We start from the raw sequence: 25,896 nt of genomic DNA on the forward strand, positions 1-25,896 counted from the left end.
AGGAAGAGGGGCAGGCGCCAATGCAAGAATTCCTCCAACATCCTGAAAAGCAATATGCACCAGAATCCAGAGAACACGCAGCAGGAAGACATGAACATCCTAACCCAGAAGAAGTAGAAGAATAGACTTTAAAGGTAACCTTAGGAAAATGATGGAAAACCTTAAACAGGAAATGAAAAACTCCCTTAAAGAAATGGAAGAGAAGACAAACAAAAGTTAGAAGAAATTAATAAATTCTTCAAAGATACCCAAGAAAACCAAGAAAAAGCAATCAAACAGGTAAAGGAAACAGTTCAAGGCTTGAAGACCAAAATGGAGGTAATAAAGAAAACACAAACCGAGGGATGGCTGGATATGCAAAATCTGAGTAAATGAACAGGAACTACAGAGACAAGTATAACCAACAGAATATAAGAGATAGAAGAATTTCAGGGGCTGAAGATACTATAGAGGAAATAGACTCATTGATCAAAAAAAACGTTAAGTCCAACAAATTCTTAACACAAAACATCCAGGAAATCTGGGACACCATGAAAAGACCAAACCTGAGACTAATGGGGTAGAAGAAGGAGAAGAATTCCAGCTCAAAGGCACAGAAAATATATTCAACAAAATTATAGAAGAAAACTTTCCCAAACTAAAGAAGGATATACCTATAAAGATACAAGAAGCTTACAGATCACCAACAGACTAGATGAAAAAAAAATCCCCTTGCCATATAATAATCAAAACACAGAACAAAGAAAGAATATTAAGAGCTCCAAAGGAAAAAGGTCAAGTAACATATAAAGGTAAACCCATCAGAATTACACCTGACTTCTCTATGAAACCATGAAAGCAGAAGGTCCTGGATAGATGTACTGCAGACACTAAGAGACCATGGATGCAAGCCCAGACTACTATACCCAGCAAAGCTTTCTTTCACCATCAATGGAGAAAAGAAGATATCCCATGACAAAAACAGATTTAAACAATACATATCCTACACTCAGCCACACAGAAAGTACTAGAAGGAAAACCTCAACCCAAGGAAACCAACAACACCCACAATAGCACAGACATCTGATAACTCTCCACCAACACAACTCAAAGAAGGGAAACACACAAACACTACCACCAAAAAATAACCGGAGTTAACAACCACTGGTCACCAATATCACTTAATATTAATGGACTCAATTCACCTATAAAAAGGCACAGGTTAAGAGAATGGATACGAAAACAGGATCCAGCATTCTGCTGTTTACAAGAAATACACTTCAACCTCAAAGACAGACAGTATCTCAGAGTAAAGGATTGGGAAAAGGTTTTCTAATCAAATGGACCTAAGAAACAAGTGGGTGTGGCTATCTTAATATCTAACAAAATTGATTTCAAACTAAAATCAATCAGAAGAGATGGAGAAGGACACTTTATACTCATAACAGGAACAATTCATCAAGATGAAGTCTCAATCCTGAATATCTATGCCCCTAATATACAAGCACCCACATATGTAAAAGAAACATTACTAGAACTCAAATCACACATCAAACCCCACACACTAATAGTAAGAGATTTTAAGACTCCTCTCTCACCAATGGACAGGTCAAACAGACAGAAACTTAACAGAAATAAGAGAACTAACAGATGTAATGAATCAAATGGACTTAACAGACATCTAAAGAACATTCTACCCAAACAGGAAAGAATACACCTTCTTCTCAGCACCTCATGGAATCTTCTCTAAAATTGATCACATTCTTGGTAACAAAGCAAACATCCACAGATACAAAAGAATTGGAGTAATACACAATACACCGTGTCTTACTGGCTCACCATGGAGTAAAGTTAGAATTCAACAACAATACCACCCCCAGAAAACCTACAAACTCATGGAAACTGAACAGTCAACTACTGAACCACCCCTGGATCAAGGAAGAAGTAAAGTCTTCCTTGAATTCAATAAAAATGAAGACACAACATGACCAAGCCTATGGGACACTATGAAGGCAGTGCTAAGAGGAAAGTTCACAGCACTGAGTGCCCACATAAAGACAACAGAGAAAGCTCACACAGAGAAAGCTCACGTCAGAGACTTCACAGCACAGCTGAAAGCTCTAGAAATAAAGAAGCAGACTCACCCAGGAGGAGGAGAAGACTGGAAATAACCAAACTGAGGGCCGAAATCAACAAAATAAAACACAGAAAACAATCCAAAGAATCAATGAAACAAAGAGCTGGTTCTTTGAGAAAATCAACAAGATTGGCAAACCCTTATCCAAACTAATCAAAAGGCGGAGAGAGAACACTCAAATTAACAAGATCAGAAATGAAAAGGGGGACATAACAACAGACACTGAGGAAATTCAGAGAATCATTAGGTCTTACTACAAAAGCCTGTACTCCAAAAAATTGAAAAATTTTTTCACAAAGGATAGAGAAGCTGAGAGGGAGGGAAATCAGAGAAACATCACCTTTCACGATAGCCACAAATAGCATAAAGTATCTTGTGGTAACACTAACCAAAGAAGTAAAAGATCTATTTGACAAGAACTTTAAGTCTTTGAAGAAAGAAACTGAAGAGGATACCAGAAAATGGAAAGATCTCCCATGCTCTTGGATTGGTAGGATCAACATAGTAAAAATAGCAATTATACCAAAGCAATCTATAGATTCAAGGCTATCCCCATCAAAATACCAAGAAAATTCTCCACAGACCTTGAGAGAACAATAACAAACTTTATATGGAAAAACAAAAAACCCAGGATAGCCAAAACAATCCTATACAAAAAAAGGAACTTCCAGCCGGGCGGTGGTGGCGCACGCCTTTAATCCCAGCACTTGGGAGGCAGAGGCAGGTGGATCTCTGGGAGTTTGAGGCCAGCCTGGTCTACAAGAGTTAGTTCCAGGACAGGCACCAAAAGCTACAGAGAAACCCTGTCTCGAAAAACCAAAAAAAAAAAAAGGGGAGAAAAGCAAAACAAAAAACATACCTTTCTCTCCATGCGTTCCTCCCGGGTTTCTGCCCTTGTTGGAGGAGGGGCATCTCGAGGGTCCTAGAAACAAGAAAGGTGAAAGAATATAGCAAGGCACACAAACAAGGCAAAGACTCTCAGTTCCCGTGTAAACAGAAGACAGAGGGTAAAAATGTGGTATGTTCCATGGACCAGTGCTGACCAGACTACTGCAGATTAGTGGCAAGGGCAATATAATAAAAGTCTCCACCAGGCCAGGCGGTGCTGGCGTATGCCTTTACTNTCTATCACCATGCACAAAACTCAAGTCCAAATGGATTAAAGACCTCAATATAAATCTGACCACACTGAACCTGATAGAAGAGAAAGTGGGAAGTAGTCTGCAACACATGAGCACAGGAGACCACTTCCTATAACCCCAGTAGTACAGACAATAAGAGCAACAATGAATAAATGAGACCTCCTGAAACTGAGAAGCTTCTGTAAAGCTTTTGTCTTAATGACAAAAAGGGAATCTACTGAATGGGAGAAGATCTTCACCAACCCCACATCAGACAAAGGTCTATCTCCAAAATATATAAAGAACTCAAGAAACTAGACATTAAAATTCTAAATAACTCAATTAAAAAAATGGAGTACTGAACTGAACAGAGAATTCTCAACAGAAGAATTTCAAATGGCCAAAAGATACTTAAGGACATGTTAACTTTATTAGCTATCAGGGAAATGTAAATCAAAACAACTTTGAGATACCATCTTACACCTGTCAGAACGGCTAAAATCAAAAACACTAACGATAGCTTATGCTGGAGAGGATGTGGCATAAGGGGAACGTTCATCCATTGCTGGTGGGAATACAAACTTGTGCAACCACTTTGGAAATCAGTGTGGCGGTTTCTCAGAAAATTGGGAGACAACCTACCTCAGGATCCAGCAACACCACTCTTGGGAATACACCCAAGAGATGCCCAATCATACTACAAAAGCATTTGTTCAACTATGTTCACAGCAGCATTATTTGTAATAGCCAGAACCCGGAAACAACCTTCCATCCCTCAATGGAAGAATGGATAAAGAAAGTGTGGCACATCTACACATTAGAGTTCTACTCAGCGGTAAAAAAGCAATGACATCTTGAAGTTTGCATGCAAATGGATGGAAATTGAAAACACTATCCTGAGTGAGATAACCCAGACCTGAAAATATGAATATGGTATGTACTCACTCATTAGTGGATTCTGGCCATAAACAAAGGACATTGAGCCTATAGTTCGTGATCCTAGAAAAGCTAAGTAATAAGGTGAACCCAAAGAAAAACATATATAGATCCTCCTGGAACTTAGAAGCAGACAAGATCGCCAGGCAAAAGTTGGGAGCATGGGGTGGTGGTGGAGTGGGGGAAAGGGGAGGGGGAGAAAGGGAGGGTTGGGAAGAGCTAGGGGAGTGGGATGATTGAGATGGAGGAAGGACAGATATGGGAGTAGAGAAGGAGATATCTTAATTGAGGGAGCCATTTTGGGGTTGGCAAGAGACTTGGCTCTGGAGGGGTTTCCAGGAATCCATGGGGATGACCCCAGCTAGGACCCTGGGCAGTGGAGGAGAGGGTGCCTGAACTGGCCTTGTCTTGTAGTCAGACTGATGACTACCTTGAATATCACCAAAGAGCTTTTGTCTGGCCATGGATGGAGATAGAGACAGAGACCCACATCAGAGCACTGGACTGAGCTCCCAAGGTCCAGCTGAAGAGCGGAAGGAGGGCAAATATGAGCAAGGAAGACCAGGACCACGAGGGGTTGGTCCATCCACCGAGACAGTGTGCTTGAGCTAATGGGAGCTCACCGAAGCCAGCTGGATTGGGACTGAATGAGCATGGGATCAAACTGGACTCTCTGAATGTGGCTGACAATTGGGGCAGAGTGAGAAGCCAATGAAAATGGCACTGGGATTTGTCTCTACTGCATGTACTGGCTTTTTGAGATCATATTCTCTTTGGATGCACACCTTCCTAAGCCTAGATGGAGGGGGGAGGCCTTGGACTTCCCACAGGGCAGGGTACCTTGCCCTCTCTCAAGCCTGGAGGGGGATGAGGGAGGGTGTGGGAGAGAGTGGGAGGGAAGTAGGAGGAGGGGAGGAAGTGAAAATTTTGATTGGTATTATTTATAAAGTAATAAAAAATTAAAAAAATAAAATATGTGGCTTGCCCGTTTAAAAAAAAATTGCTCCTGTGGTTGGTTAAGCCAACTGCAGGACAGAGCAGTGGCTGCACTGCGGTTCAGAGACCAGCACATATGTCCAGGTTCTTGCTGGGCCACTGACTCACAAGGTGCTGCCATTGTTAGAGTGCTACCACCCAGCTGTGCTACTCAGGAAGGACAGGACAGACCAGGCATTTGGAAAACCTTAAAAGGATTGTACCAATGCAAGAGAATATTTAGTTTTTACTCTCAAGCATGTGTATGTATATCTTGTTGCTAGTGTAAGAAACAAGACAGCTTGCCAAGTGCTTTAATCCCAGCACTCAGGAGGCAGAGGCAGGTGTATCTCTGAGTTTGAGGTCAGCCTGGTCTACAAAGTGAATTCCAGGACAGCCAGAGCTACACAGAGAAACCCTGTATCAAAAAAAAAAAACCCCAAAAAAAACAAAAACAAAAACAAAAACAAAAACCAACCAACCAACCAACCAACCAACCAACCAACCAACCAACCAACCAACCAACCAAACAGAAAACAAGACAGCTTGAGTAGATTTTGAGGTTCTTGCTTTCTTTGCCTGTTTGCTATTGTGCCTAAGTGAAGTTTGTAATCTAAGACTGAGACTCTGGACATCAGAGTTGGAGCACTCTGGGTTGCTCTTTCATTTACTGGATTTGCGGCTTAAGCTTCTTTTCATTTAATCACACCAATAAATTAGAATAATACTCATAAGGTTACTGTGAGGTTTAAATGGCATATTCTTATATCCAACAGGCTTCAGAAATCAAAACCACACAGGGGAGACACTCAAAACACATATTCCATCTTTAAAATCTAGGCAAACTTAATACACGAGAACACACACACACACACACACACACACACACACACACACACATACACACACACACACTGCCATTTCCCTCCAATACCACCAACTGCCGTAAAGTGATGGCAAACAACTCAGGCTATGTCTGTGGGTGGCTGGAAGATACTAAGGCCCTTTCAACTGTCAACAGCGGATTGATTTCTAGTTCAGAATATATTAAGGGGGGTTCAGGAGTAGTAACTGGGCTCTTATCACAATAATCCAGAAGACAGTTGAGCTACTAAGAGTGAGAACAGAAATGAAGAGTCACAAGATAGCGAGGAGACAGACTGAGAGAGATCATATGATTCAACAGAGAACTACATGATGTTTCCATGGTTTCTGCTTCTCCATTCATGAATGATACAGCAAGTACACAGCTTTACTTTCAAAATATTAGGCTGGTATTTATACTACTAGTGTAATTTATATAGAGTCAGAAACTTTTCACTATGAAATAACTTGAAAGGAAAAATAAAATTTTACATGGCATTCTGAAAAGCAGTTGGAGCTCAAGACACACAGAGGTTAAATTCACCTAAATCGAAAAAAAAAAAAAATAAGGCTGGGGCTGGGAATGTAGCTCAGAGGTAGAGTGCTTCTCTGGCATGTGGAGGGCACTAAGTTGGGGCTGGGAATACAGCTCAGAGGTACAGTGCTTCTCTGGCACGTGGAGGGCACTAAGTTGGGGCTCCCCACTCCTGCCCTTTACTGTCAAATCTGGTGGTGCAGGCAGACAGATCTCTATGAGTTGGAGGCCAGCCTGGAACACAACAGTTCCAGGACAGCCAAGGCTACATAGTGACATCTTGCCTCAAAAACAACTAAAATAAAACCCAACCCAACTCCCCAACCACAACACGAATTTGGTGGCGGGGACCCTTTGCTCTCAAAGACTGATCTCTTGGAGAATCGGATGGGATGATATAATTTGAACACCACATAAAGTGACATGCTTTGTTTTGCTTTTGAAAATCACTTTATGTCTGTACACATGTTGGGCCTGTGTGTGCAGCTGTCTACAAAGCCCAGAAGGCAGTGGACCCATGAGCTAGAGCTACAAGCAGTTGTGAACTGGTGTGTGTTGGTGCTGGGAACCAAACCTAAGTCATTTGGAAGATCAACAAGGGCTCTTAACTTCCGAGCCATCTCTATGTCCACAGGCTTTTCTTTTCTAGGTGTGGTCCTAGATCTCTCCCATGATGTACTATGGCACCTATGGATGAACTCCTGTGGTAAAGAGGTCTGAACAGCATTAATTCTGTACTCCAGAGCTCACGGTTTCATGTCTCAACGGCACACCATCTACTCACTAAACCTGCTTCCCAGCATTCTTCAGTTACCAGTTTGTCTGAGAAAAGATTCACTGCTTCCATTTACACACACGCACATACACACCCCATAATGTGTAAATCAAAGTAAGTTGTTCAGAAATAGCCTGCAATATTCTCATGTAAAAACTGAAAAACTAGGGCCTGGAGAGATGGCTCAGTGGTTAAGAGCACTGACTGCTCTTCCAGAGGACCAGGGTTCAATTCCCAGCACCCACATGGCAGCTCACAACTGTCTGAAGATCCAGTTCCAGGGGATCTGACACTTTACACCAATGCACATAAAAAAATAAATAAAAAAGTTTAAAACTGAAAAACTATTATTTGGGGTGTGTATGCGTGTGCACACACATGTGCACATGCACCTATGCATGCACATGACAAGCCAGAAGGGGGTGTCAGGTATTGTGGTCTCACCACTCTCTGCTTTATTTTCTTGAGAGAGTTCACTGAACCTGGGTCTCACTAGTTACTGTTTTTTGGCTAGGTTGGCTGGTTAGTAAGTTCAGAGAGTCTCCCGTCTTCAACCACCTGTACTGTGGCTACAGGTGCCTGCTTCCTAGCTTTTTCCAGGTAGAGGCCAGGGATCCTAACTAGATCCTCATCCTTGTGCTGCAAGCCAGCACTCTCACCCACTGAGCCATCTTCCCAGACTCTCAAGATCACAGTTTAAGCCCCTCTTTCTTTCCCTCACTATATGAGGTACTGGGTTTCCAAAGATAAAACATGGGTATTTCCTACTCTCTTGAAGCCAGTGTTTGTGAAGCAGGATTGAGAGATGAGCTACTCTCTCACCAAGTGGCGTCATAACTGAAGTAGCACAAAGTGCTCTGCAAATATGCAGGGCTTCACCCCATATCAGACAGAGGTCTGAGCTCCAAAGTATACAAAGAACTCGAGAAATTGGTCATCAAAAGAATAAATAATCCAATAAAAAATGGAGTACATACCTAAACAGAGAACTCTCAACAGAGGAATCTAAAATGGCTGAAAGACACTTAAGGAAATGCTCAGCATCCTTAGTCATCAGAGAAATGCAAGTCAAAACAACTCTGAGATGCCATCTTACACCTGTAAGAATGGCCAAGATCAAAAACACTGATGACAACTTATGCTGGAGAGGTTGTAGGGTAAAGGGAACACTCTTGCATTGCTGGTGGGAATGCAAGCTGGTACAGCCCCTTTGGATATTAGTATGGTGATTTCTCAGAAAATTAGGAAACAACCTTCCTCAAGACCCAGTAATACCACTTTTGAGTAAATATCCAAAGGATGCTCAACTGTGCGACAAGGACATGTGCTCAACCACGTTCATAGCAGCATTGTTTGTCACAGCCAGCACCTGGAAACCACCTAAATGTCCCTTGACTTAAGAATGGACAAGAAGGGGGCTGGAGAGATGGCTCAGCGGTTAAGAGCACTGTCTGCTCTTCCAAAGGTCCTGAGTTCAATTCCCAGCAACCACATGGTGGCTCACAACCATCTGTAATGAGGTCTGGTTCCCTCTTCTGGCCTGCAGGCATACACACAGACAGAATATTGTATGCATAATAAATAAAAAAAGAATGGACAAGAAAAATGTGGTACATTTACACAATGGAGTACTACACAGCAGAAAAAATAATGACATCTTGAAATTTGCTGGAAAATCATTTTGAGTGAGGTAACTCAGATATAGAAAGACAATTATCACATGTACTCACTCATAGGTGGTTTTTAAACATAAAGGAAAAAAAACAGCCTACAAATCACAATCCCAGAGAACCAAGACAACAATGAGGACCCTAAGAGAGACATACATGGGTCTAATGTACATGGAAAGTAGAAAAAGACAAGATCTCCTGAGTAAATTGGGAGCATGGGGACCATGGGAGAGGGTTGAAGGGGAGGGGAGAGGAAGGAAGGGGAGGAGAGGAAAATGTAGAGCTCAATAAAAATCAATTAAAAATATGCAGGGCTTTCTAGCTGCCTGCTCCGAGTGCCTGAGCACAGCTGTCACACTTCCCCCACAGCCAGGCTCAGATCCACCTTTCTCTTCTCCTACCAAACCTAAAACAGCCCAAAATTTAAGGATCAATAGTTGTACTTTTCCAGGATGACATTCATCCTCTTCTAAATCCTACTTTCCGGTTACTCAGTGTTTTGAGCTTCATTTCAGCCACTTCTGGTTCCCTCCATCCCTAGCAACACAGGAATTCCTCCAGATGTCAGTCTTGAATTCCCATCTTAGGGCACCATTCAACTAATAATGTAGCATATAACAGATGTCCTAGGACAGACTAACCATCCTGTACTGTTACAAATATCCTCAAAACATTTCCAATTATTTTTAAGTGAGTTCAAATGTTTTACCAATTTTAACTACTATATATTTGCAAGTTCATCAATGCAGGCCTCGAAGAGTTCTCATAAGCTTCTAATGCTTTGGATTTCAATATGGTTATTCTTCACTGTGGAGACTACCAAAAATAAGCACCTTATCACAATATAAACACCTTATCAAACACCCCAACAAGGTCTGAGAATACTAACTAGATAGCTCAGGCTTGTACTTGTTTACCTGTAAGAGGCAGTTCATAGTCTGACTCTCACAGCAGGAAAAAGAAGTAGGTGAATTAGTAACTGAAAGGAAAAGGGGCAGAGCTGAAAGCTGCAGTCATGGTTTAAGCACTGTTCAGTTCTAGACTCAACCTTCTGTGCAACCCCTGGCAGATCCTCTGGCCATGGTGGCTTCTCTTTCTCTTTTAAGGTTTAGTTTAGCACTCCTATGTTCAGTGTAAAACAAAAATGAAATTATTAAACTACTGAAGAAAAATGTGCTTATTTAAAACTGAAATTCTAGGAGCAGATATGAAAGGCAAAGAATTGATAAAGTATAACTAGTGCTCTTTATCTGAAGGCAAATCAAGTCCAAAGAAATCAGAAAAGTTACCTGAGAAAATCTTGAGGGCTGGAGTATGCTTCAGTGATAGAATGCACAGCTTCCCCCAGCACCACTCCCACAAATCAAATATACAAATAACATGTCCTGCGCTTTAGTTCACAATGTTTATTTCATCTCCCAGACATCAAAGATGCTTGCTCTTTTCTGTGTATGGGTGTTCTGCCTACATGCATGTATATATACTATGTGCATGTCTGCCTACATGCATGTCTGTGTACTATGTGCATGTCTGCCTACATGCATGTCTGTATACTATGTGCATGTCTGCCTACATGTACGTCTGTATACTACGTGCATGTCTGCCTACATGTACGTCTGTATACTACGTGCATGTCTGGCACAGAGGCTCAGAGAGGATGTTGGGTGCCCTGGAACTGGAGCTACAAAGGGCTGCAACTCACACCTGGGCCCTGTAGAGGAGCAGCGAATGCTCTTAACTGCTAAGCCATCTCTGCAACCTCAAGATGTTATTCTAAAATGTAGGATTTAATTTTCCCTTTTATTCTTCAAATGAAATAAAATCATGAAATAGCAGGTTTTTCAAAGGCCCCCAATAATTGCATCTTACTGAGCCCTGTTATGAGGACTGTGAAGTACCACTTGTAAGGGCTGTGTGAGCCGGGCAGTGGTGGCACACACCTTTAATCTCAGCACTTGGGAGATAGAGACAGGTGATATTTCATTTGTATTTTAATAAATAAAGCTTGCCTGAAGATCAGAGAGTAAAACAGCCCCACTGATCAGCCTTACAGACCAGACAGTGGTGACACTTTTAAACCCAGTAGCCACACTAGTCTGCCATAGAAACAGGGCGGTGGTGGTGCATGCCCTGAATCCCAGTCGTAGAGAGGACTGTAAGATGGGAGGAGACAGCTCTCAGACACAGTCTCACTCTGAGATTCCTGGAGGCAGGATCGCCATTTCAGACTGAGGTCGAGGTAAAAGTCAGTGACTGGCTGTTTTGCTTTTCTGAACTTCAGGTTGAACCCCAATTTCTGTCTCTGAATTTTTATTAATTGTGCTATAGAGCTCTGTGAATTGGAGGTTGGCCAGGACATCCAGGGCTACACAGAGAAACCCTGTCTCAAAATACAAAAAATAAAATACTCGAGTGTTAAATGGCTGATCCCCAGGTGGACCTAATCACTGAGAAGTAACTGGGTGATGAGGGCTGAACTAACCAATGTTCATACAAATATAAACCAGAGCTTAAAGGATTATAAAAATGTAGTCAAATGTGATATTACATAACTTTTGTACCAACCAGAACAGGCCATGTTCCCAAGCACAAAGGTTACAGCACAGTAGAACTGCTTCAGGTAAACTAGTCCTACCAGGGCAATGATGGCTTAAAACAAGTGTCTTAAAAGTCAGGTGTAAAACACTTTTCTCTGCAAACTAGTATAGTTTTTAATTCCACTTCCAAGTCTTGTTTCAAATAAACTTCAAGGCTTTTCTGTGCCCTGAAAAATGATTTTTAAAATATCTAACAAGGAATCCACAGAAAATGGGCTAATTCATTAGTAAATTGGTTCAAATGAGCTTAGCTACATGTTTAATGAAGAACACGAAAATAAACTCAACTGATGAAGTCACTTAATAAATAATCTTCGATTTAAAAACTAATCTGTAAAACATACATCCTTTACTTCAGCATAACGACAGTTTTAGGTATCAGCAGTAATACACTGTGTTTAATAAATATTTAAAAAGGAGATTTGGACCCCCAACAATCACTTGAACCAAAGACATTCTTGAAGATGCATACCTCAAATCACCTGCTTCTTTTTTCCCTGGAAGCTGCATGTGCTTAAAGTCTGCTGGTGGGTGCTCTTCAGGTACACTGGGCTCCTGGCTTATCTTGGAGACTTCTGAAGCAAATGAGAGTTCCCCTTCACTGGAGATTCCGAAGAGCTCCGGGTCATCTTGAATTACATCAATTAAGAGGACATCATCTTCATATGCTTTAAGAATATCTGGAAACCCCAATTTGAGTTCTGAAATGCTTTTAGTCATTTTTCTACCACTTACTTCAGAAGGAATCGGCACAAATGCTTCTTGTTCCTTAGAACAGAATGAACTTTGCTCAATAAACCCAAGATCACAAGAAAAAGCATTATTTTCAATTTTAAGAGACATAGTCTCCTTATTAGAAATAATATTGCCAGGTTCAGAGACATGATTATACGCTTTATTATCATAACATTTCTTTGCAAAGCTTGGAGAAGTGCAGGAATTCTTATTGTAGAATGAGTGAGAAATGGCTTGCCCTGGAGTTACACTCTTAGGTATATTCAAAGACTGAGGTCCTGAAGTTGTTGCGCAGACATTTTCCTTATTTCTGATTTGCTTTGCTTCTACTCCAGACAAATTGTCTAGTAGCTCTAGGGGACTGTAAGCATCTCTCTCACATGACCTGGCATTCACTTCTTTTCTTTTTCCTGTCTTGTTCTTTAGTAAAGGGATTTTAAAATTAGTCAGCCGTCCCGTGTTTAATATTTTAACGAAATCTGGAGCCACAAGTGTTTGCTTAGTAATGCAAGCTTTTCGATGAATAGTTTTGTTTGCAATGTTATTTGCTTCCTGAGTCTCTTGGGATGCCATTGTCAAATTAAGTTTTGATAAATTCCCTCTCTTTTTCTTATTTCCTGTTGAGCTTTGAGTTACATTAGTTAACTGGGTGTCTTCAGTAGCATTAGAAACTACCTCTGTCCCATTTCTGGGTTCCTCTATCTTTTTATCATTGGGTACAGCTTCCTTTATAACCATCAAAGTAGGTTCTACTGAAGAAACTGAAGACAAACAGTTTAAATCAGAATCATACATTTCTTTATTTGAGGACTCAATGGTTCTTTCTGTTAAGGATTGCTGTAACAGCTTGGAGTTGATTAAGGGACTCTGATTTGTTTGGTGTATGATAGACTCATGTTGCCTACCATTTTCCAGAGATCCTGGAAGTGAGAAATTTAAACCTGACAGGGAAGTCTTTTTCCAACACTGGGCTGTTATTCTAGCACAAGAATAAAAAGGCCAAGTTCTTTTACCAGTCATTGGTATAATTCTGCGACAGCTTACCTTTGGCTCTTCAGTTTCATTTCTCAAATCTCCCCATGGAGATCTTTTCCCCGTACGGTGACTATCACTAGCTGATCTTGCCGAAGAGCTTATCACTGATTTAAAATATTCTTCTGGATCCATACTTTTGCATCCTAAGAACTCTGAAGTATTTTTTATATCCTCTTTCAAACGTGATTCAAAGGCTTTCTGAAACACAGCATTTACTTGATGTCTGGGACTTGTTTTCTCTACTGCTTCTGGGAGACATAAATGGTCCACTGGAGAGAGCGTATTATGGCTTATTTTTCTCACAGCTTTTAGGAAACTCTTTTTAGGCTCTAAGGCCTCTGTTTCTTTCCCTTCCACACCCATTTGGTTTTCTTGTAACACCAACTCTGAATTGTTATACACATTAGAGAAATTAAGATCAATAACTTTTTCTTCTTTTTCAGACAGTTTCATCTTTTTTCTGTGTTTTCTCCCAGCGCTGTTCTCCTCTACCGAATATTTGTTTTTTTCACTTTGAAGGCAAGAAATCAAGCCATTGTTTTTATTTTGGTATAAACGACTTTCTTCAAGCAGTAACTTACTGGCTATTACATTTCCTTCCGTTTTTGACAGCTTATCATTCTTCTCTGCAGGATGCCTAAGGTTTTCTTTCTTTAACTTCAAAGAGTTCTCTGCTGTGTGCACCCATACACCTTGAGGTTCATGCTCAAAGTTGTTTTCATTATCAAAACCCTCAGAATGGAGGAAACTGTGATCAGGTGATTCGAAACTGCAACTTTTTTCTACTCCAGGTGACAAGCTGTTACAAGAATATTTCGGAGTATTCTTGTACAGTTCATCTTGGAATTCAACCTTACTATTTTGTAATGCCTCGTCCTTAGTTATTTTGAGAGGTGGATTTTCTAAACTTTTACATTTCTTAATTCGAATCCTTCTTTTAATATCGTCTACCAAATCTTCCTTAGCCAAAGACTGTAAGAAAGCCATAGTCTGAAATTCACTGCACTCCACTGTTTGTAAAGACTTCGAACTGGTTAATGGCGCCTTTCTTACCAGGTCAGTCCCTGGCTGTGGATCATCACTTGGGGCTTCAGTAACTTTTCCTTTCTCTTTGGCTGACCAAAAAAAAAAAAAAAAAAAAAAAAAAAAAAACATACCAGAAGACATTTTATACCGGGCAGAAAAAAAAGCAACACCAGTTAACAGAAAACCTGTGAAGCCATCCATTTGTATTTCCCTGAAGAGCTGTTTAGAAACAAAACTGATTTTAATATTAAATATTTTAAAAAATTCAAACAGGTTTTGGCCCAGGCTGACCCCAAATTTGAGATTCTCCTGCTTCAGCCTCCCATCTTCAGGATTATGGGTGTGCATCACTGTGGCCATCTTTAAGAACTACAACTAAACCTCTATAAATTCTAAAACGGCAAAAAAAAAAAAAAACCCTTAATAACATCATTTTACCCTAGTTAAGTTAAACCACTGCTATTAATTCCTTCTACAGCCATTATAATGACGGGCTCCTAAATGAACGTATACTTTTATAGGAAAATTCTTCCCACCCCGCCTCTCATCCATCCCGCGCACTGGTAGTGCCCACACAAAATCAACTAAAGGCTAGCCGTAAACAAAGACGGAGGGCAGCTGAGGTGTGGCCCCCAGTTCTCTTACTGTGTCTTCTGGGGTGAAAAGGGAGCTCCACCTCCTTCGTTGCTCCTCTGCAAGGAAGGCCCACCGGGTCCCCGTCCCCTCCGCTCGCTGCCTTCCAGGCGGTGGACGTCTCACCCAACTTGTCACCTTCTGTCTCCTCTCTCCTCTTCTGCCTGCTCTCCTCCTCGCGCCCCCTGGCCTCAAGGCTGCAGCCTCCCACCTCGCTTGGCTCTGGCGTCAGCGGGAGGCTTCGCTTCCTCAGGCCTCGGGCGTCGCCTTCGCGTCCTGGGACCGTGGTGGGGCCCGAGGGCGGCGTTGGTGGCCGCATTTGCCCACCGCCGCTCGACCAGCCCCTCTCGGGAGCCTAGAAGGCCCCCAGGTCTGCGACCGCTGCTTCCACCGCTGCTTCCACCGCGGGACACAGCCCACTGCCTGCCCTGGGCCTGGCCTGGCTGCGCACCGCACCGCACCGCACCGCACCGCACCGCCTACCGACTCGGCAGGAAGCGGAAGTGGAGCGGGCTGGGCTCGGCTGGAGGCAACCGGCTCAGTGCCTCGCGGTCCGCCTGGCCACATGCTCCGTCGAGGGCCCTGGCTGCAGCTGGAGGTGACAGGGCCTCATTGCCCCGGCGGGTTTGTGGATGTCACCCCGGTGGTCCTCCCCCTCCTTCCTCCAGACCTCAACGTCCGGAGGTACCTGGGCGCCTTCTCCCAGGCACCCCGACTAACCTAACCATAGTCTACCTAAACGGCTTCTAACTACTCCCTTAGTCTCCCGGGTGCCCACTGTCGCTTTCTTCCTAATACCTCCACTTCCATACAGGTAGCCCAGGCCCCCCACCCCAGCTTCAGACGTGCAATACCATTTATTTCTCTAAAAGATTGCTTCTCTTCTGTTGGTGGAGAGAAACTTCTAAATGCTCTCCTGGATCCCTCACACATAAATTTGCCAAATCTAATCGGTTCTGTTTTCGGTGTTTGTCACTTCTCCTCCCCTCCCTTTGCCGTTGCTGTCTCTCTGGCCCGCAGACTTTGACCTACAACATCACGCTTCTAAATTTTATTGATGTCTCCATCCCTGCCCAGTTCAGCCAAACCTGACCAGCTTGCCAGGTCTTGCCTCTCCATTGAAGGAGGACGCTTGCACCTCCCACCCTGACCCTTCATGAACTTCCTTCACTTAAAGATTAGAACAGAGTTTAAACTCCTTGTGTGCTTTTTTGGATCCTGTCTAACGTGCCTGTCTGTGATTGTTTAGTCGGTTATTATCTTACTTCCCTCGTGTCTTTACTGACCTTCAGTGGACAACTATGCAAAACAGGCACACTTCCAATTGTGTTTCTAGGCCAGGCTGCCCTGGAACTTACTCTGTAGACCAGACTGGCCTCAAACTCACAGACATCTGCCTGCCTCTGCCTCCCAAGTTTAAAGGTGTGTGCCACCATTTCCTGTCTTGTTTTCCTTTTTAAACAGCTAAAGTGACAGAAACTCAAAATAATAGTCTATACACATTTACATTCTTTCTAATAGCGTAATCAATTTTCCATCTTATTGCAAAGAAATTAATTTCTACTTATACTTAAATTGTTTCCATAACCATTTCAATAATCCTGATCCATAAATGTGTTTGTTCTTTATTCTTAAGCTGTGAACTAGTAGTTACAAAACGTACCTGATGAGAGAAATAAGCTCCTTAACACATTTTCACGTCTATATGTGAGACAGGCCTTTTAAAATAAATTAACACCACACATGGCTTTCACGTATGCCACCTTGAGCTACTCCTGCAATTCCCCAGATCACATGGACTCTGCTTGTGCCTATCTATACACTTATTCTTAAAATTCTTTGTTTGTGTGCCTGGAAAACTACAGTGAGTCTCCCAGAAAAGCTTTCTGTTGCCCTTGCCTTTACATTCGGAGGGTTCAGAAGTCCCCTTCTGCATATTAACACACCATTTTTCTTTTTATTATTGTACGTGTGTGGATGTTTTGTCTGCACTATGTCTCTGTACCAGGTGGTGGTCTGAATAAGGGTGGCCCCGATAGGCTCGTACATATTTGAATGTTTAGTTATCAGAAAGTGGCACTACTTGAGAAGGATCAAGAGGTGTGGCAGTGTTGTTACAGCAGATGTGGCATTGTTGGAAGAAGTGTGTCACTGGGGATGGGCTTTGGGGGGATCTCAAAAACCTATGTCCAGAGTCTCTCTCTTTCTTCCAGGTGCATACAGATCCAGATGTAGTCTCAGCTAATTCTCCAGTACCGTGTCTCCATGCCACCATGTTCCCTACTATGACGACAATGGACTAAACCTCTATCACTGTAAGTAAGCCCCAGGTAGAGGCTTTCCTTTATAAGAATTGCTGTGGTCATGGTGTCCCTTCAAAGCAATAGAACACTGAGGAAGACATGTGCATTCCTGGTACCCATGGAGGCCAGAAAGATCTGTGACCCAACATACAGGTGGGGATTTTTTTTTTTCAAGACAGGGTTTCACTGTCGCTTTGGAGCCTGTCCTGGAACTTGCTCTTGTAGACCAGGCTGGCCTCGAACTCACAGAGATCCACCTGCCCATGCCTCTACCACCTGGCAACCTTAACAATGGTCTCATACAGGAAGCATTCAGCATCCGAGCCGCTGGAACTGGGAGAAGTCTTTTGAATCAATGAATGAGCCTGTCACAGTGTGGTTTGTGAGAGTGTGGGACACAGGAGTTAATGGGATCAGTCTGCCTGCTGTGGAGGCAGAAAAGCTGAGTAAGGTATCTGTCCATTCCTCCTTAAGGCAAGGGCTACATGGCTGTAATACAGTGTGAGGGACATGAGTTCCTGATGGGCTGGTTTATCAGAGGAATTATTAGGAATAATTTTAATCTCCTTCTGAGGTCCCCACAAATATCAAGGGCTGGGGACAGGGGACAGGTGCTATCAAGGGAATTAGGAACTGGAAAAGCTGTGTTTGAATTCCAAACTGGGCCCGATAGAACTGTGTTCACAGAGGGGTAAAGGAAAAGAGATCCATCAAGGACCTCAAGGCAGGGTTGGAGCTTTAGCAGCTTTGCTGGGCGAGATCTTTATAAAGCAGAAGAGGCTTTGGCAGACCCAAGCTTAGACCAGCATTTTTAGTGTCTGTAAGGCGAGAGAAAAGAGAAGGCAAAGCAGAGGAAGAGATCTGTTTGGATTACGTGAAGACAAATGTAGCAAAACTTGGGTGGAGCTGGAGAACTATGGAAAGAATGATAGAAAGCCAGACTGTATGCTTTCTGACTACGGAGGTTCTGGAGGGCTTCAGTCTGAGGAGTTCACAGAAGAAGTCCACGGTAGGACAATACAGGTGCAGATGATCAAGCCTGCCCCAGGGGTGGGCAATTATCCCCCAGACTAAGAAGATTACATTTCGCTCTAGGAAAAGATTACGCTAGGGTGGAGATGGTTTGTCCAGCCAGGAATTCCCCCAACAACCAGGTGTGGTAAACGGGGAGGCAACAGCCACTGTGCCAACCCGGGGTCTCTCTGACCCAGGAAGCCAGCAATTGCAGCAGGGGTGAGCAGGACCACTTTCTCCCTTAGCCCCAGGAGGTGGGGTTGATCAGATTAATGAGTTAATCAGGGGTGAAGGGTCCCCATGGAAGAGCTCCTCCGTATGGAAATGTAAAGGCTCAGAGAGAATGACCGCGGATCACAGAGAACTAATGAAGTTACAGGCTCCGAGCCTTGCTTTTGTACAGACCTTGATTGGTGGAGGAAGTAACTGATACAGGCGGATGGAACCTTTCCAGGCTGTGTTTAGACCTTGCTTGTGCTCCACTTTAGCATCTTCTTAGCTGTGAACTTCTGGGATTACCTGACCCTTGCCCACAACAGATTCACCGAGGTTATCTTTGCAATCTCACCATCTGTTTTGAGATTGTAGTTCAGGATGTTACGTTGCCCTGCTCATCCTCTGTAAAAGCTTTTGTTCAATAGATAACATAGTGCTCACCTCTGAATGTTGTGAAGATTGGAAAGCCATTGGAGAGGCAGGTGAGTGCCGGGGAGGTATTAGTTCACAAATAAGCAAGGGTAGAAACAGATGCTACCAAAAGCCCTAAGGTTGTTGACTGAGACTCCCACTACCAAGTGTCAGTTACCTTTCTAGGGGATGTTGATAAAGGAGGCCGTGTTAGTGCCTAAAAGATGATGGCTGTTGCCACAGTTGTGGGTCGCATTATAGAACGGAGTGGTAAGACCCTATTGTTGAAGACATTGTATACATTGGTTGCAGGACTTGGAGAAAAAAAAAAACTAGAATTGGGTCTGAAAGGTCTTCCTGTGAGCTAACTCCTATAGTGCCAGAAGTAGCTACAAAGGAATGCTTGTGGTGGGGGCTCATCCTTCATGGTAGAAGTGCAGGCTTGTGGTGGGGGCTCATCCTTCATGGTAGAAGTGCCAGGCTTGTGGTGGGGGCTCATCCTTCATGGTAGAAGTGCCAGGCTTGTGGTGGGGGCTCATCCTTCATGGTAGAAGTGCCAGGCGAGCTGCGTCTAGCGCAATAATGGCAGGAATGGTTATGGAAACAAACAACTATCTGATCGGATATAAGGCCCAATTTCTCTCCACAGGGAGACATTTACATTTCATTTACATCTGTTAATGGGAACGTAGATTAAAAACATGTGGCTGGCAAAGTGATAGGCCCTCGTGGGAAAGCCATCGCTGCTGTTTATCAAATGGGTGCTGTTTATCAAAGGGCTGCCTGTCAAACACAAATGTTTGTGTTTATGGTGCTTATGTCGGTTGATCAGTGTTGCTAGCCTCAACTCAAAAGCCCCAGGATGCTCCTGTTGCTGTGGCACATGTCCTATCCGTAGTCAACCCCTCCAACGCTCAGGATCATGGGGAAAGAGGGGATACAGAAAGAATGTATTCCATCCTGCAGGGAAGCACTTTAAGAGAGAAAGTAAACAACTCAAAATAGCTTCCAGAAGCCCTGAAACTGACCAGCTTTCCTAAGCTCCTCCTTCCCAAGAATAGAAAATAAAAACTTCTAAGACCCACTCTCAGACAAGACAAGCCGCAAAGAAGACTCAGACCAGCCAAGCAGCTTGGAAGAAGCAGGTACAAGTCGAACTGCCTGGAAGGGACTCGGATCAATGGAGCCACCCACGTGGATAGGGAGGACACCCTGCAGCCTGCTTAGCTGCCTGCAGGATGTGCAGTGTGCTTCAGGTTTTAGTTTTTGTGAGCTGTCGCCTGTGCTGGCGTGGCTTTGGCGATGCAGCTGTCTGTGAGTCATTTCTGCTCCTGTAAGTAACCCTTCACCCTTATTCCTTTAAGTAACCCCACCAAAAAACTAATTGGTTCACCATGTTGGACTTTGGTGAAATCTAGATTTGGAATCCAGGTTCACTCTGGTCTATCCTGGGCTCACCATCTGGGGTGAGTAAATATATGTGTTATGTCTCCCCAGGAGAAGTCTGTCACATAACACACATATAATTGAAAATTATTAAAATATAATTAAAAATATAAAAATCTTTAAAATTATGTAAACATTAAAAAAACCTGAAGGAACACTAGCCCACTCAAGCATATAGCTCTGGCAGGTTGTCCTTCTCCCCACTTCCCTCAGCCTTGCTAAAAAACCTTTAGATTACATACCTAATGCTAGCCCCTAAAGTCTATTCCCTTGGTTGGCCATTTCCTCCTCCTGAGGCTGACTACCAAGGTCCAGCTATCAAAATATTAAAGTCCAGCAATCAGAAGCTGCCTTTGATCCACCTAGTTAACATGCCCAATCAAAATACACCGCATCCTAGCCCTAGCCCGTTCTAACACAGAGCTTCCCCTTTTGTTCTTAAAAATTACGTCTGCAGCCGGGTGGTGGTGGCGCGCATGCCTTTAATCCCAGCACTCGGGAGGCAGAGGCAGGCGGATCTCTGTTTGTTTGAGGCCAGCCTGGTCTACAAGAGCTAGTTCCAGGACAGGAACCAAAAAAGCTACGGAGAAACCCTGTCTCGAAAAAAAAAAATTACATCTGCAAGGTCGTTCACTGCTGCTTTTCTGCCCGAGTCAGAAAGCAGCCACTTCAGCTTCTCTTCCCCACTTGACAAAGGAGCTCTCTTGAAGACAGGTGTTTGGGTGTGGTTTGTGCCTGGTCTGGGGTCCGGGAGGGAAACTGCTCCCCTCTGCCCCATGCCGGGATCTCCTTCAAAATCTGTATGTAAAACAAGGATACTGGTAAAGATTAATGGCCTTCTAGTTCTTTATGACGTTCTCCTGGTACCTGAACTTTAAAAAAAAACTCCTTTCTTTTATGATTATTGTCTGACCTTTGCTGGTGAGCTGTGGCATGCACATGCCCACACATACACACTTACACATAAACATATAAGTAGATAAACACCACCACAACCTGACTTGAGGTAATTTGTCATTTAATTCTGTTTTCTGAACTTATAGAGACTTGAACTTTGTGTTCCTTTAGTCCCAAGATGTTATAGGTGGCAATGCATTTTTTGGGTTTTGTTTTGGAATATTATTTTAAGTGTAGGGAAATATTATTTTAAGGTGTGTTACTTTTGTTTATGCCACATTTGTTTAACTTGTGAAGAAGCTGTGATTCTTTGCCTGTCCAAAACACCCAATGGTCTGATCAAAAGTTGAACGACCAATAGCAAGGCAGGAGCAAGGACAGGTGGGGCTGGCAGGCAGAGAGGATAAACAGAAGGAGAAATGAGGAAGAGAAGGAGCAATGAGAGAACAAGGGGAGGAGAAAACCAGGGGCTAATCACCCAGCCAGCCACAGAGTGAGAGTGAAAGTAAGATGTACAGAAGTAGGAAAAGAAAAAAGCCCAGAGGCAAAAAAGTAGTCGGGATAATTTAAGTTAAGAAAAGTGGACAAGAAACAAACGAAGCTAAGGTCAGGTATTCATAAGTAAGAATAAGCTTCCATTTGTGATTTATTTGGGATCTGGGTGCTGTGGGATAATGTTCTTGTACCCTGTAAAAATTTGTCAGTCATTAGTTTACTAGAATGCTGATTGGCCAGTAGCCAGACAGGAAGTATAGGTGGGGGAGCAAGGGGTGGACACCAGACTAGGAGAATTATGGGAAGAGGAACAGCTTACTCTGAAGTTAGTACCCAGACACAGAGGAAGCAAGATGAGAATGCTGCACTGAGAAAAGGTTCCAAGCCATGTGGCTAAACATAGATAAGAATTATGGGTTCATTTAAGTTGTAAGAGTTAGTAAATAATAAGTCTGAGTTAATAGGCCAAACAGTTTATGATTAATAAAAACAAAAACTTTCATCTATAGCTGAGTGGTGGACCCTCCCCAAAAGTCAAAAGAGTAATACATCACACAACACCCAAGGCGAGACACATGCTCCTAGTCTTCTCTCCCGTGATTTAATGGTGGTAATACTTAATGCTATGTGCATTAATTCAGGTAATACTCAATGCTTTGTGCATTAACTCTGGTAATACTCAGAGCTGTGTGTATTAATTCAGGTCATACTCAGTGCTGTGTGCATGAATTCGTAGTCCCCATGTTACCTTTTCCTTAAAAAGTTAAAATAAAAGTAAACTGAGTATGCTGAGAAAGCATGTGGTCACGTGACGCCCACCTCTGTCCTATCAAAACTGTCAACATTCCCCACCCCGTTTCCCATACTAGGAAGATGTGAACAAGCTATACCAAGAGTCATAAACATGAGACTCAGATGTTTTGAGAAATATAGAAACGTTCCACAAGTTGAAGCACGCAAGCATTACCTCCTGACAAGACACCGGAACACGTGGGCATAAGAAGCGGAAAGCAGGTAAGAAGTTGTGGAAATGAGACAAAGAAGGCTCGCAGAATTAGTTTTCGGTGCGCGTCACTGGTGCTGATGTAAGTTTTTCACATTGTTATCGCATCAATTAGCCTAAGCTCACACCAGCTTCCTGCCTCTAAACACCAGCTGCAGTCTCTTCGGTTCTGCTTTGACTTCCCAAACAACTGTCTCTCTGAAACCTCAGCCGTCCGGGTGGAGTGTAATATGCTTCTGAAGTTTGGTCTGGTGGACTCATAAGGGGATAACAATGCGCCCTGTTGCTTCAGAGAGCTAAGTCTTTTTGAGTTGGAGTTACCTGCGCCTTAGTTTGCTTTATATTGTTTTGATAAAAAACATGACTAAAAGCAACTTGGGGAGGGAAGGGTTTATTTGGCTTACAACTTATAGTTTATCATGAAGGGACATCAGGGCAGGAGCTCAGGGCAGGAAGCTGGAAGCAGGAACTGAAGCAAAAACCGTGGAGGAACACTGTTTACTCGCTTCTCTCGGCTTGCACAGCCTGCTCCCTTACATCACCCCGGGACCATCTGCCCTGGGATAGCTCCGTTCCTCATGGGCTCAGCCCTCCCACATCAATCCTTAATCAAGAAAATGCCCTACAAAATTGTCCATAGGTGATGCATGATTAATAAAGGCTCAGAGACAGATATTGGGGTTCAGCCTGAAGATCTAAAAAGCAGAGCAGCCAGCCATTGGCTCTTACCTCAACCTCAGTCCAAAAATGCTATTTTGCCTCCAGGAATCTCAGAATGAGACCGTGTGTGAGAGCTGTCTCCTCCCATTTTATAATCCTTGCTAGGGCTGGGATTAAAGTCATGCACTGCCCTGTTTCTATGGTAACTGGTGTGGCTACTGGGATTAAAGGTGTGTGCCACCACTGCCTGGTTTGTAAGGCTGACCAGTGGGGCTGTTTTACTCTCTGATCTTCAGGTAATCTTTATTTATTAAAATACAATTGAAATGCCACTACATATAGGTATCCAAAAGAGACATCTTTTCAACTGAGATTCTTCTTCCCTGGTGACGCTAGCTGGTGTCAAATTGACAAAAACCAATCAAGATGCCTACCTAACGTATTAAGAAACCAGCACATCCTGGAAATAAAGTGGTTTTTGTAGGCACTAAACATTTGTAGGATTTTTTTTTTCAATTCTACTTAAGTAACTGCCTTGGAGTACTCAAGCAGACCTCTTGAGCCAGCTGGCACACTGGAGCCTCAAGTGGTACCTAATGCACTGTGCAAACCCAGAGACAGTAGGCTCCTGCGGATGAGAAGTACCGTGTCCTCCAATGCCAGGCCTTCCAGCTTCTCCTTTACTGTAGATTGACTTGCATACTTTTGTTTGTTTGTTGGCTGGAGTAAGAAGGATCTCAGAGCTCACCACCTGCTTCTAGGATCAGCTGAATGTAGTTCTTCAATCTTTGCGCTGTTATCTAAAGTATTTTCTTAGTCAATACTCAGACAGGTTGGAACCATCCAGAATCCTTCTTTTCCCCTCAATGCATCCTTCTGTCTGAGAATAGTGTTTTTCTAAAGTAATGTCATCAACACATACTTTTGCAAATGAACAGTTCACTAAAGTTCTTAAAATGAGATGTTAACTGATTACTGTCACACATACAATAGAATTAAACCATTTTCCTGTAAGTATATATGTATCCACATGTAAACATGCAGGTACCTCTACCTGAATATTGTTGAGGACAGTCTGGATGTGAGTCGTCATTTCCCACTAAGTTTGAGACAGGTTCTCTTTTGTTATTGTTATGTATAGGTTACTGAGATGACAAGTATCACATGTGTGCCGCTTTTATGTGGGTCTGGGGATTTGAACTCAGGTCCTCATGCTTGCACAGCAAGTACTTTAACTCACTGAGCCACCTCCCAGACTTACATTCATGGCTTATTTCTTTACCACAGAGACACTAAAGTCAAGGTTCCTAGAAATTTGTCCCTCAAGGAACAGGCTTAAAATCCTTGACTATTTGTAACCTTGTTCTTCTCTCTCTTTTGTTTTGTTTGTTTTTGAAACTGCATCTTTCTAAGTCTAAACTGACCTTGAACACACAGGCCCTCTTCAGCCTTATGAGTGTTGGATCATCGATGTGCGTGACCGGACCTGACTTTATGCTCCCCTCAGCCTCTCAAGTGCTCCATCAGAAGTGCCAACGACCACACTTGACTTCTTCTTTTACAACTTAATTATTATAACCTTTAATAACTTCTAGAATCACAGTCTAAACTGTTAAGTATCTTGGCTCTTCTTCTAGTCTTATTGAGGAAGCAGCTGATGTTTTGGTTGGCTTTTTATTACAGTTTAATATCTCAATTATTCCCAAATTGTAGTTTTTATTAACACAGCCAGTTTTCTCCCATCTAAGGTGTAGTGAAGATCATAAACCCAAGAGAAGCTTCCTCCTAAAAAGAACCTCGTAAAATAAGTAGGAGGGGGAACCCATGAAACATATATCCTCACAAAACTATGCACAGTTTCAATACAGAAACACAAGAAATATGAAAATTCAGGTAGTATGACTCCCAAAAGTGCATGACTCCTCCATGAGATACTGAGGTCCTATAAAGTTATCTTAATTCAGATAAACAGATGAATGAAATATAGAAGTCAATGCAAAACCTGAACAGGAAAACAATGTGGCTAAAATTCAACAGAAAAAAATGAGACTAGGACTGAAAACTAAATAAAACAACATTTAAGTACACACATGTGTGAACTCACACACAATCTTTGACTGTGGTTTTGTTGGTCTACCAACTGGGGACCAGGCAGTCAAGCACAGGAGCCTATGGGGGCCATTCTCTTTCAAACCAGCACAGCATCTGATGGTTTTCCTTTGGTCTCTGCACACATGCACACATACATCTACACACCACACCACACTATGTACAGAAATAAATAAAGCCGGGCGGTGGTGGTGCACGCCTTTAATCCCAGCACTCGGGAGGCAGAGGCAGGCGGATCTCTGTGAGTTCGAGGCCAGCCTGGTCTACAAGAGCTAGTTCCAGGACAGGCTCCAAAACCACAGAGAAACCCTGTCTCGAAAAATA

At 42.9% G+C, this 25,896-nt stretch overlaps 1 protein-coding gene across 1 annotated transcript in view; it reads right to left on the reverse strand.

Annotated features, from left to right (window-relative positions):
* The window catches only part of Topaz1 (testis and ovary specific TOPAZ 1), a 71,405-nt gene extending 55,997 nt beyond the window's left edge, over positions 1 to 15,408 (reverse strand). The window contains exons 1-2 of the mRNA XM_050141733.1: positions 15,145 to 15,408; positions 12,062 to 14,474 (exon numbers count right to left, since the gene is read on the reverse strand). Coding sequence (XP_049997690.1) covers positions 12,062 to 14,474; positions 15,145 to 15,337 — 2,606 coding nt within the window. The 5' untranslated portion in view covers positions 15,338 to 15,408. The remainder of the gene's footprint in view (positions 1 to 12,061; positions 14,475 to 15,144) is intronic.
* Positions 15,409 to 25,896: the final 10,488 nt, after the last annotated feature.

This window comes from Alexandromys fortis, unplaced genomic scaffold (genome assembly GCF_014885135.2).
Source record: "Alexandromys fortis isolate MF-2015 unplaced genomic scaffold, M_Fortis_MF-2015_v1.1 scaffold_44, whole genome shotgun sequence".
Taxonomy (NCBI): domain Eukaryota; kingdom Metazoa; phylum Chordata; class Mammalia; order Rodentia; family Cricetidae; genus Alexandromys; species Alexandromys fortis.